This window comes from Cynocephalus volans, chromosome X, assembly GCF_027409185.1.
Source record: "Cynocephalus volans isolate mCynVol1 chromosome X, mCynVol1.pri, whole genome shotgun sequence".
Lineage (NCBI taxonomy): Eukaryota > Metazoa > Chordata > Mammalia > Dermoptera > Cynocephalidae > Cynocephalus > Cynocephalus volans.
In genome coordinates, this window is record NC_084478.1 from 114,392,052 (window position 1) to 114,405,302 (window position 13,251).

Below are 13,251 nucleotides of genomic sequence, written 5' to 3' on the forward strand. Positions count from 1 at the left end.
GATTCCAGAAGTATCAAATACATATCACATTCTCTGACTACAGTACATTTAAGAATCAATGACAAACCATGTTGTCAAAACCAAATGTTTGGGATGACACAAATCACTCTAAAGAAATAATGGGCCAAAGGACAAATCATTACAGGGACTGAAAAATATTTATTGATGCGTGAGAATAAAATTTGTGGGGCATGCGTGAGTGCTACTGAGAGAGGATTTTATGGCCCACGTGCTGATTAAAAAGATTAAAAAGAAGGAAGCCTTGATCAGGCATTTTACGGAAGACCAAGCACAAACGATCACAAAGAACAACAAGAAGCACGATTGGAGAGGTGCCACCTCGCTCAAGTCTCCTGGAAAATGCCTACTACAACCACAGTGACATACTATTTCACACCGTCGGAGCAGTGAGAATTAGAAAGGTCAGACCGCATCAAATGTTGGTGACTAGTGGGGACTCACACTCTGGTATTAGGAGGACAAATTGGTCTGACCATCTTGGAGAGCAATCTGGCAATACTAATTAATGCGCAGGATGCACACACTGCTGACAGCAGCAGTTCCATTGCTGGGTACACTACCTAGTGGCCTGAACACAAGGAGACGTGTGTGGGAACATTCTTAGCAGCCCTGTGGTCTGGGTGGGGCCTCTGGAAGATCTGCAGGGACCGAAGAGACAGCTAATGGACCCTGAAGCACTGACCTGGAAGAGGGAGGGATAGCACTAGATGTAGTCTCTCGAAAATGGAAACAGGTGTTCAAACAAAGATTCCTACATGAACGTTCAGAGGTGCCCTATTCTCAATAGCCAAAAGGGGGAAACAACCCAAATGCCCATCAATGGACAAATAGATAAACTAAATGTCGTCCATCCATACCATGGATTATTATTCAGCTGTGAAAAGGAAGGAAGCAAGTACCGATTCACGCTACCACGTAGATGTACCATGAGGAAAACATTACACTATGTGAAAGCCGCCAGACACAGAAGGCCATGCGTTGAGTTCCATGGGAGGGAGAGCTCCACATGGGGGAAACCTCTGTCGACAGAAAGCAGATAAGTGGTTGCCAAGAGCTATTTATTGGGAGCGTGTGTATGTGTGTGCTCGGGGGTGGGGGGACGACGAGCATGGGGAGTGAGTGCTTAACGGGTACAGGGGTTTCTTGGCGGGGTGGTGAAAATGCTTTGGAAGCAGACGGTTGTGATTGTTCCACGACATCACGAATGTACTTGACACCATGTCGTACCCGTCCCCCACCCCTCTTTCTTTATCTTGCCTGCGATGCTCGGGTCCTACAGAAGGCGAGCGCTGCCACAGAGGGAGGGCCCAGGGGCGAGAGCGTGCGGGTGCCTTGCACCTGCCCTGGCCGGCCGTTTGTAGGCCCAGGCCCGCTCCCTCGGGGTCAACTGGAGGGCAGTGACGTCACCAGTGTGCGCGGCCACGAGCCTGTTCCGGACCAATGAGGGGCCGGGTCGCGGTAGCTAGGTTACGGAGTACGGGCCAAGTACCGACATCTTGAGAGGCATCCAGTCGAGCCAGACCTCGCAGATTGATCGGTCGTCTCCAAGGCCCGGCATGCCGAGCAGGAGGACGAGCCGTCCACGGTCGTCCGGTCTCAATAGGTGCCGTGCCGCCGCTCTCGCGCCCACCGAGCCGAGCTGACATTCTCCGTGAGCCACCCGGAGCGCCTCCTGCGGGAGGGCCACTACGCCCAGTGCCCGAGTTCGTGTGCGCCGGTCTTTCTAGGTGCCATCGTCGAGTACGTGACGGCCAAGGTCTTGGAGCTGGCGAGCGACGAGGCCCGGAGGAGCAGCAGGAGATGCATCACCTTGGAGCTGTTGGACGTGGCCGTGCACAGCAACGCGCTGCTCAGTGGCTTCTTCGTGACTACAACCATCTCCCAGGTGGCCCCAGCCTAGCTGTGGACGCCTGGCACCCAGGGGGCCTCACCAGCCCACCGATCCTCCGTCTACTCCTGCTAGCCCGGCGCCAGCCCCTTCCGTCACAGCCAGCCGGGACAGCCCTGGCCTGTCTTGTGCCTTCGGCGCCTTGTGTCATTAAAGTGTTTGAAAGTACCCACAGGCTTGCTCTATAAATTTTGTGTCAGAGTGGGGTGTGAGACACCCAATGTTGGACGGACGGGCAGGGAGTGGCGAGGGTCAGGGAACAGGGAGGGCACAGGGGAGCAGACTCTCGTGGTGACAATGGGGGTTGGTGTCCCCGTGTGGGAGGTGCTGTCTGGGGCGGGGGCACAGGAGGCTGCCACGTGGACGCTGAGCTAGTCACCGGAACGATGGTGTTCATTGGGGTGGAGCTCAAGGCCAAGACTGAGGTTTCCTGGTAGGATGAATGTCAAAAGGGGTTATGTTATGGAGGGGGACGGAGCCTCAGGTGGCATGGGAGCTCAAGTCAAGGGCTCAAGTGGGGCAGGGACATTGACTGCCAGAGAGAGGAGTGATTGATGGGTGGGAACAATGCAGAAATCCCCAAAGGCGGAACTGGGGTCACAGGGGGTCAAGAGTTTAGTTTTGGCCTTGTTCAGAGGGAGAGGCTGGGAGACGCCCTTAGCTACCGGGATACGCAAGCTGTAGCCTAGCAACAGCGTGGTCAGGCCAGGCCCCGCCTCAGATGCCGCTCTCTGCGTATCACCAGGGCGACAGGACCGTGGCAGGTGTCCCGGGGCTGCGCCCAGGAGTGGCTGTCTATGTGGCCTGTTGCCAGCTGGCGGTAGCACGCTTCCAGCAGGCGCTCTTCCACCGGCCATGGAGGAGCTGGCCCTCACTCAGGCTGTCCACCTCTTCCTGCGACAGGAGAGTGATGCTCGCCAGGGCCTGGTCATGGAGGTGTACCTTGATGTGATTTTTCTAAGAGTTTTTAAGTGTCAGCCCTTAGATCTGTCATCCATTTTGAATGAATTTTTATACATGGTGTGAGATAGAAGTCCAAGTTCACTCTTTTGCATGTGGATATCCAGTTGTCACAGCACCATTTGTGACAGGGATTATTCTTTTCCCCCACTGAATGGTCTTGGAACCTGTACTGAAAATCGACTATACACAGATATCAGGGTTAATTTCTGACTCTAAATCACGCATTTATTATGTTACTTTAATCTACGGACATGTCTACATCGAGGGTCACTTGTGGGCCAAACAAAGTGCTAGGGATTGGAGATATAAAGACGGATAGCCTTAGTAGATTCTCCTGTGGTTATTATCAACTGACTGTTCTCTTGTTCAGTGGCTGAGAAAGTTGAAAATGTGGCTTTGGCCCAGGAGAGCCTCATTGTCGTAGAGACGTCCAGCTGTGGGAGTGAATGACTCTGAACCACCCACGCTCACCTCCTCCATGACCCGGGCAAGGATTAGAACAGACAGCGCTGAGCAACGCTTCCATACCACTGTTTGGTCATCATGGCCTACTTAGGGTCCGATGGCTATAAACAGTTGTGTGAGCTTGACTACAGCTCATCTGGCTTGGATCTCAGAGTTCCAGACCTTCAAAGGTAACTGGGCAAAATGTGCCTGCTTCTGGTAGAGGCCCCTATTATCTTGGAGGAGTGAGTGTACTCGGGATGAAAGGAATAAGGACCCTCGGGCCTAAAGCAGTGGGAGAGGCAAGGAATGTGAGCCCGCGGTCCCTGAGCCAATCAGAGAGGGCCGTGATGGGGTCTGGGAAGGTGAGGTCGGCTAGGACATCATGAAGCCCCTGTTCCTGGGGTGAGGTCCTAAGTAGAGGGAAGACATGGGGGAACGGGCCTGCAAGGCTAAAGCGGAGGTAGGGGCTGGGAAATGAGGCCCGGTGTAAGAACCCAAATGCCCCAAGGGATCACACCCTGATCACATAAGTCCTTCTCGGCCACACCCCATCATGGCGCTGGTTGCCCTTTCCTTCCGTATTCTCCTTCCTACCGGCGCGAATCGTACACCAATCAGCTCACCCCCCAAGCCCCATGCGGTATGCTAAGTAGGGACTGTATCTTAAGCCAATCAGCTTTCCCTAAAAACCCTATGTATATGTTTGTGTGCCGCCTAATAAACGAGCCCTCTCCGGTGGGTCATCAACTGGTGTCGACTCGTCCTTTCACCCGGACACCTCGGCCAATGATAGGGGTGGGGGCGGGGGCGGGCGGGGCCTGCTCCGGGCCTTGTAAGTGCGGGTTTCTGCGCGGGAACGCACACCACGAAGGCAGTGAGCAGCTCTCTCCACCCCAGGGGCATCCTTCAGGCGTCTTCAAGCCCTCAGGTGAGGTGGTGCGGTCCCGCTGGGGCCAGAGGACGATGGGGACGGGAGCACGCAGGGACTCCGTGGTGGGGCTGTCGCGCCTTCGGGAGCCCTAGGGGCCCAGATTGGGGTTGGCTTTTCCCGTCAGCGCCGCGGGGCGAGACTCGTGCCTTTGTCTGCCCTCGGCGCGCCTCCTGTGCGAGATGCCGAGCCCTCCCGGGGGTCGGGCCCTGGAAGGCCCGAGGGGCGGACCCCCAAAGCGGCCGGCCGGTCCGCGGAAGAAGTGCAGGTCGGAGGCTTCGAGGACGAAGCGGAGTTGAGGGCTCGCCCGGAATGGGCCCTCTGGGCCTGGCCCCTCGCTCCCTCCCCTCCCGTGGCCCTTCGGCTGGGCGCCCGACCAGGATGACAGTTATTTTCCAATGAAAGCAAGATGCTCCTGTCAAAGTGGCCTGTGCGCCCGGCCCTGTTATTTGTTTGTCCCGGTTTCCCCAGCTTTGAGGTTGGCTTCTGAGCGCTTGGCACGGGAGGGTCATAGGGTAAGGTCAACTGAATGGAGGGGACGTGTTTGAAACTACTGGCCGCTTGGGGGCGTCTCTGTTCTACTCTGGTCGCTAGACGTGTCTCGCCCCACCAGGGTGGGAACAGACATGAGCAGGAGAGCTCCGCCTTCCGGTTTCTGGGGTCTCTTATTCTTTGTTCTGGACGAACCTAGAATGTTCAGAGGCCGCCGCAAGGCATTTCATCAGGTCCACAGCAAGACTCTTCTGAGCCTTGTCTCCTTGCCTCGCCCTTGACAGAGAAAACGTGGTGAAATAAGACTCTGTGTATTTAGCGTATCCCATTCTGCTGAAGTCGTGAGTCTGATCCTAATTAGCTGCCCCTTCTTACAGTGTTTACAAACCGCTGCCACAAGGGGCTAGTATAAGACGAGTAACCAGTTACGACCGGATTAAATCCTCTCCCCTCTCTTATTGCAGCACCTTAATCTACTGTTTGGGGGCATTTAAAATGGAAAGAAATTAGTACAACTTTGGCCACCCCTTTTTGTGTGCTGCTCCCCATCCTCCAAGAAAAATGCCGTCGCCACCCCACCCCCCCCACCCCCCGGTAATTGAACAGACAGCGAAGATTCTTAGATAGTGCTGTCATCTATTAGAAAATCATTGACTGGTTGAACCAAGTTTTTATTATATTCTTCGACCCCTAATTGTTCCTGTGCTTCTCTTACCTCCATTGTACCTTTGCTGTGATTTTAAAAGAGTCGGACATGTTGGCTCCGGGTTTCTAGAGCGTCTTGGTTTCTAGTGTATCCTGATCTAAGGGCATTTTCTGCTTATCAGAATAGGGGTATTGAAGTGAATTTCAAAGTAATGAAAATAGAATTCTTCTAAGATGCGCTGGTGTTTTCCTGTGGAAGATCAGTAGGTAAAATATACATGACTATTACGTTTGAACATTTATGACTGTTACTACTTTGTCTGACGATAGTTCTGCCAGGGAAGTTTCTTAAAAGAAATTGTTTTCGGTCTTTCTTTTAGTCAAGATGAGTGATAAGCCAGACTTGTCGGAGGTGGAGAAGTTTGACAAGTCAAAACTGAAGAAAACTCATACCGAGGAAAAAAATACTCTTCCCTCAAAGGAAAGTAAGTCATGGAGGGTTTCTAGCTGAGACAGACAATGGTGAAAGTTGGTATCTTCAGTGAATAAACCTATCTTCTAGTAATTTTTACTATCGAGGAAGTAATTATTAGAGTACCATTTTATTTTATGCAGCCATGACAACTATCAAAGAGTTGTCTCCTTCTTTGGATTATATAAATGGTTCGCACATGATAGGCCCTAGTAGTAATGGGGAAGTAAAAACCACTTCCCTGTTGGAAAATTACTAAAACACACATTGAAACCAATCTTAAACATTGGACTTGGCACTAGAAAAACCTTACTTCTGTCTACTTTTAGTTATTTGGCATTTTTCTGCATCTAGAAATTTGAGTCCATTATCTCATGCCTAAAGAACCATGCCAGCTCTGCGGTCTGGGCCTTCTCCAATCTGATGACAAGATAGGGATGCAGAACGAGTTTCGATCTTGGGTGCACTTGAGGCTCCCAGACTTAAGGGATCAGTTTTGCCCTCCAGAGTAACAGACAGCTGGAGAAACTCCAAGCATATTCACAACAGCTGAGGGGCATTTTCTGTCATGTGTGCGTTATTTGAGAGTTCCGAAATTAGTGAAAATTATCTCAAAGTGTATAACTTCCAAATGGTATCGTCAGAGATAAACGTGAGCAAAATGCTTCACTTCCTCCTCGGTCTCAAATAATCTATCGAAAAACTGTCAACAACACAAATCTGCCTCTCGAATGAAAGCAAAAACCAAAAAAACTGCAATTGAAGTAGATTCTAATGAATGTTCGAGTGGTAAACATGCACACACGTGCACACATGCACCCCGCTGTGAGCATTTGTGGTTAGTGCCTTAGCATTCTCAATTAAAAGCATGTATGGCAGCCTTCCATGACTTACCTAAAGCTGTTTTGTAAGAAACTGAATTAAATCTTAGGAAAATACTCTTAGTGATATATATTTTTTTTGTTTTGTTTTTTTTTTCCCCTCAGCGATCCAGCAGGAGAAACAGTGTGCTCAGACATCGTAAAACGGGATCTCCTCCCAAGAGGAAATTTCAACATTGCCCGAGAGCCTTGGTTTTATGCTTGTTTTTTGCAAACCGTTGTGTTTGTAGCGATTTTAGGCATCTTCTGCTGTCCTCTCATTTCTATTCCCTGGCTAAAAGGTCAGGTGGAACCAAAGTTTCCTGAAGTGTGCTTTCAAACTTGCCGTTGGTGTGTAAATTCCAGATGGCAGATGTTGCGAATAATCTCACCAGTGTTGACCCTTGTGTGTGTAGCCCTTTCACCCCCAGCAGGATAAGCCAGGTTTAACCTTCTGCAATGGGTGCCTCCATTGCTTCATTATCTTCATGAAGTTGCATGCTTCTGCAACTTCTCACAGTTTGTTTTTATTTCCAATGTAGTAATGAAATAATAAATACAGTCATTATCTGGCGGCTCTCGACTTCATTTCTTCTAAGGAAGGAAAAGTACACAAGGGTACCCTTTTTCGCCAAACAAAACGGTTGAAGGAAAACCTCTTCAGCAGTGGACTAAGCCCCTTATCTCAGAGTGAAGAAAGACAAACACAGGGTCTGAAGTGACCCACTCAAGCTGAATAAGAACTGAAATTCAAGCTGGGCTGTCTTGCCTTCTGGAAAGTGTTTTCCAACTGAATGGGAGGGGGCACCTAAGCTTGGGGTTGGATGGAAAGGGCGCGGGAGGCACTTGTTAACACGCACTGTACTGAGCACATCACATCTTCAGTTGAGCGTCAACTCAGATATCTGATGCCCACTGATGACCTGTAACACTAAACCTCTGATCTGGTTCTTCTACTGAACAGAATTTACTGTCTCCTGAAGCAAGCATTTTTGGTTTCATGGTGAGCATAAGTGCTGTGGACCGTATGGTGTTCCCCCACCCCCACCACACCAAATTCATATTTTGAAGGTCTACCCCTCAATGCGACTCTACCTGGAGATAGACTTTTTAGGAAGTCATTAAGGTTAAATGAGGCTACAAGGGCTGGGCCCCTCTGTGATCTATTACTATAGGTATCTTCCCACCATAAGGGATTATACCGTCCATACCTATTTGCAACCTCAACTATTATCTTACCTCCCTCTTTCTAGGGGCTCACATCCTTAAATACTCACTGGGGTTACAGAAAGTGGAAGGTGTTTTCTCTGCTCTAGCACAAATTTCCACAAGCAAAACAGTAGGTGGGTCAACTAAGGTAAAGTGTGGTTGAGGTGACACAATCTCAGAGCTTAGGGTAACCAGAAGATTTGAGCCCTGGAGGTCACCATGTTGGTCATCACTACCTTACCATCTGCCTGAAGCAATTGCCCAATAGAGTCACTCAGTCCCTTACACTGACATGCTGCTTACATGCTTCCCTGCCTGCCTGTAACTTCTATGCCATAATCCTAGGAGAGCATGCTGGAGACCCATACAGCGTGGTTAATCCATCCTCCAGTATTTGAAGTCAGCTGTTGTTTTCCTGCCCCCATACGTCCAAGTCTTCTCCAGCTGACCTTTTCAGAGCATTTGGACCCAAGTTACACAGATGGGGACCCATAACGGTTGCACTTTAGATGGACGGACACAAGTTTAGCCATTATCAGGTCCCTGGATCCCGATTCTGTCATCCAGCCCATTTGCTCTCCTTTCAGTTTGCCATTTGCAGCTTGATAAAGATGCTGTACGTCCACGACAGACTCAGTAACGTGTGCATTAGCACACTAATCCAGCTCAAGATTAGGCCCATTTCAGATGCCTAAAGGAAAGCATGTCAGGTGAGCTGGGGATGGGACGAAAACTCCCAGTTTTTAGTTGCACCTGGTAACCGTCATTTTTTTTTTAAAGGATTGATTCCTCCCAGGGCAGTGTAAATGATAAACTGAGTGGGAGCAAGTGAGAGGTATGTGGTGGGAGGGGAAGTCACATAGTTTCTAAGTGAACGCTCCTACAGAAATAAGACGGGAAGAACGATTGCTCACTGGAAGTAGTTTTGCCCTGCATTTCTCAAGTAAATCACATGGGCCTAATCTTGTAGTGAGTGACTAGGTTCACTTGTCTTTCCAAGCAGAGGGAGGTTTTTTTCCCAAGCATCCGGGATTGAGGTTTCAGAGCCCTGAATCCATTTATTATTTGCAAAACCAACCATCCGAAGGTCTTCTTGTAGCAGTTACATTTACGGGAAAAAAGAAAAGCCTGGAGTTAAGTGGATTTTCTTATGCATGTCTACATCTTTTGAAAATACCTGGTCCATGCTTTGACACCTGTATCCTGTCAGTGTACATAGGCCGACATGTCCTTAATTGCAAAGAACAGAAAATGGCAAAAAGCTGGAAAGCCATAATATATATGCTGCAAGTTAATCCAAAGAAAAAATCAGCCAAATCGTATGTCACGACGACTTCATCTTTGCAAAGGGTCAAAAACCTCATTTAGTGTCATCACTTAAAATTCTCAAGAAACTGCACAGGCAAGTGAGTTTTAGGAATGCCCTAGAATGTAACCATCGCATATTCACACCTGAGAAAAATATCTTGCCCTTCGTCTCTCAAATGCATAGGAATATGTTTGAACCTTGCCTTGGGAAGTTTCAACCGGTATGATCTCGGGCAAGTGACAATCTATTGTGGTTCAGTTTCTTCATCCATAGAAATGGAGATGATAACACTGTTTCCTTCAAGGGGATGTGGTGAAAAGTAGTTGAGGTACTCCCCGTCAAGTGCTTAGCACAATGCTGGCACAGTCGCCAAGCACGCCATGTCCGAGGTCACCAAGGCCAAGCTCAGGTTCCCCATGAGCACCTGAGCTGCCTCCCGCCCCCGAGCATCGCCCCCGAAGGCTGTTTTCAGAGCCACCCCAGTCGGCCCGTAAATCCTGGAGCCCTCCGAAGGTGTGCCCGTGGCAGTTTGAGGGCAGGGGTCAGGGGGCGTGCTGCCAATGTGTATTAGTCTTCCTTTTTTTATTTCTTTCTTCCTTATAGTTAAAGTGTACGACACGATGGCTCTGGCTCGTACGCATATACATAGTGAAGAGATTACTACAGTCAAACAAATGACCATCTTCATCACCTTCTACCCTTGTATGCTAAGAGAATCTAAAATCTACTGTCTTGGTAAAGTTTCAGAATCAAACACAACATTATTAACAATAGTCGTCCTGCTGTACTTTGGATCTCCAGACGTATTCATTGGCCCAATTCCTGATTTGTACCCCTTGACCTCCTTGTTCCCATTTGCTCCTCTCCCTGCAGTGGGTAGTTTTCTGGCAGGTGGCAGGTGGCTTGCTGCTGGCTTCCCAGCATTCTTTACTGTGAACTACATTGTCAACACTAATATAACTGTCCTTCATTGTTTTTATTATACATAACGCTCGAGTTTGTATATCATATAATTGGATCGATTTCTGTAATTTATATGTGCACAAGTGTATGGAAGTCCTGTGATTGAATTAAATTACCACAGAATCTTTTGATTTTAAAACATTGCCACATAATCGATTCCCTTTTCCTCTGTTAGGAGTTTTCATTGAAAAGTAAATTTGAAAGCATTTAGAAAAAGTTTTTTTTTACACAGGAGCTCTAATATGTAGTCACCAGTTCTAAAATGTGCTCTCCTTTTCAGCATCTAAGAGTTTTGAATAGATTTATTTTACACTTTACACAGGTTGCATATTTTAAAATATCCCCTATCGGTTAGTTTTCACTATGAAAACCTGGGCTTTTCCACTTTTTGTTCCAGATTCATTGAGGGTTTTAAATAAGGACTGGATGTAGGGGATGGGCAGCCAGGTCCCTTGACGTCCAGGAGCGCTAGTCACCAGTTCGTAGTAACTAGCTGCTAGGAACTAGTTGCTAGTTACTAGTAAAGTAGTGACTTCAGTTTCTAGAAAGCCTAGGAATAAGTACTGTTGTGGAACTCTTGGATTTAATTTTTTCTATGCTGTGTTTTGTTTCCTCACGTGTGTTTCTAATGGGCTAAGTAATAAAGTTAATGCGGAAAAAAAGGTTGACTGGAGTGTTATCGTCCTGTTAATACTCTATTCTGCATATAGATGCTTAGGATGTGTTATTTATTTTAAAGTTTTAATAATATATTTTATTTAATCCAACATAGCAAAATTATAATTTCTATATGTAATGAATATCAACAGTTTGTCAATTACGTAAGCGCTGACTCTTCCCTTCAGTTGGTTTTCTCTGCAAACCGCACCAGGAGGTGCCACATTTTCGTCCATCAACTACTGAAGAAAGTAGTCATGCGTTCTGTTCCCTTCTAGTCCTCAAACCCAGTCGTCCCTTGTCCCACAGACATTTCATCTGTGTCAGTCCCATTTTGTTCCCTGTCTACAATTCCCAACGTCATTTTGGTGCTTTGCTGATGTTTCTACTTGATTTCTGAATTTCCAAACGGAAACCACAAACACCCATAGCGCAGTCATCATTTCCTAATCGTGTTGATTTCTTAAAATCACTTTTCCTTAGAGGATATGTAGGAGATCAGTACTCACGGAAAACTCTAGAAAATTATTTTAGGCCACACAGAACAAAAAGCAACAGAAGAACAGAAAATTTACTCGGATTTTGAGGAAGCCACAAATAGCACGATAAATTAAGTGGTTACAGGTCTTTCGGGTCATCTGAGGCGGCTCTGAAAAGAGCCTTTGGGGGGCCGTGCCCGGGGGCAGGAGGCGGCTCATGTGCTCATGGTGAACCTGAGCACAGCCCTGGTGCCCTCGGTCACGGCATGCTTGCGGAGCTCCCCGGTCAGCAGCAGGTGCACGGCGGCCTGGATGTCCTGTGAGGTGAGGGTGCAGCGCTGGTTGTAACGGGCCAGGCGGCCGGCCTCTTCGGCGAGGCGCTCGAAGAGGTCGCTAATGCACGAGTCCATGACGTTCACGGCCTGCTGGGACAGGCTGAGGCCGTCGTGGACCAGCTTCAGAACCCTGGGGAAATAGGTGGCGAAACTGTCCTCGCCGCGGCGGCCGCGGCGGCAGCGGGTGTGACGGCGGCTGCGGCGGCGATGGCGCCTGGGCTTCTTCTGTTTCAGGGCCGTCGGAGCGCCCTTCTCAGGCGCCTGGGTGCTGACACCTTCCTCCGGAGACGGGGCAGAGGCAGGCTCCGCCATCCCTCAGGCAACCCCCAAGAGCTAGGAGGCACCGACGATGGCGCTGCTGCCAGGCGGGGAGCCCTTTTTATAGTCGCTGCCTTGCCTCACGTCATGCGTGACCTCGACTTCTGACTGGGTGTCAGGGCACACAGGGAGCGCGTGAGTGAGCCTAGCGGAGTGCGCTGGGACTGCACGGTCCTCCTGCTGGCGGTCCCTCCACCAATCACAGTGAGCGTCTGGAGCCCTGCAAGCTGCCTGTCTGGTCCCATACAGAAATTCACAGCAAGAGAACCCACACAGGAAGGCTGTGACACGGCCAGCAGAGGGCTCATGGACGTGGAGATGTGTCGGTCCACCTCCCGCCTCCGGTTCTGATCGAAACCCTCAATGAATCAGGATAACGGAGTAAAAAACTACCGTTTGTAAAGAGTGAAATCAAACACAACTGGGGTATCTAGACCTACATAAGAAAATTCAGCATTTACCAGGTTTGTAGTCACACTCCTAATGATACTTAGATCCGAAAAAGTACCCTACATTCTAGCATTGCTGAATACATAGAACGGCCCTTGATTAAAAGAGAGAAAAGGTATTGGTCTAATTTTGCAGTAAGTCACCCAAAAGGTAAGAGACAGTCAAGAAATAGTTTAAAATCACGTGCTTTTCAAAAATCGGACAGTTCGAGAAAATTTATTCCTTAAATGTATTTGTGGAAAAATGAACCCCAAATACGGAACCAGTACAGAATGAAGAAGAATTAGAGAAATAGAGGTCATCAAGGAACTTGTCACAGAAAGAATGAAAGAAAAGAAAGAAAGAAAGAAAGAAAGAAAGAAAGAAAGAAAGAAAGAAAGAAAGAAAGAAAGAAAGAAAGAAAGAAAGAAAGAAAGAAAGAAAGAAAGAAAGAAAGAAAGAAAAGACAATAAACAACCATACAGTACAATTCACAGTAAATGAGCCCTCAGGCAAAGAATCACACCCATTCCATCAGGAGCTGCTTCCACCTCAACTCCAAGGCTGAAGAGTCCAGGAAAATTTTGATTGGCTCTCTTGGGAAACCCGGTTCCATGGTGAGCCGGTGGCTATGACTCTGTGGCTACAGGTTCCTCATTGCCTGACTGAGAACAGACTGGGGCTTGAGCTGCTCTGATTGGACCTTCCATCATCCCTATTATGCATAAATGCAAGTCATGAAGGTTTGTGCTTTCTAAACCCAAAGATTATAGACTGGAGAGGAACATAACTGGATAAAACTGAACGAGTTAAAATAGTAACTTCAGTTTCTAGAA

General features: G+C 48.4%; 2 protein-coding genes across 2 annotated transcripts; one reads left to right on the forward strand and one right to left on the reverse strand.

The window, feature by feature from the left end:
* Positions 1 to 1,461: 1,461 nt before the first annotated feature.
* LOC134368265 (histone H2A-Bbd type 2/3-like) lies at positions 1,462 to 1,921 on the forward strand. The gene is made up of 2 exons (XM_063084814.1): positions 1,462 to 1,506; positions 1,625 to 1,921. Exons 1-2 carry the CDS (start codon positions 1,462 to 1,464, stop codon positions 1,919 to 1,921), a joined length of 342 nt encoding a protein of 113 aa, XP_062940884.1.
* A 9,627-nt stretch (positions 1,922 to 11,548) lies between these two features.
* On the reverse strand, positions 11,549 to 11,980 carry LOC134368266 (histone H2B-like). The gene has a single exon (XM_063084815.1). It carries the CDS (start codon positions 11,978 to 11,980, stop codon positions 11,549 to 11,551), a length of 432 nt encoding a protein of 143 aa, XP_062940885.1.
* Positions 11,981 to 13,251: the final 1,271 nt, after the last annotated feature.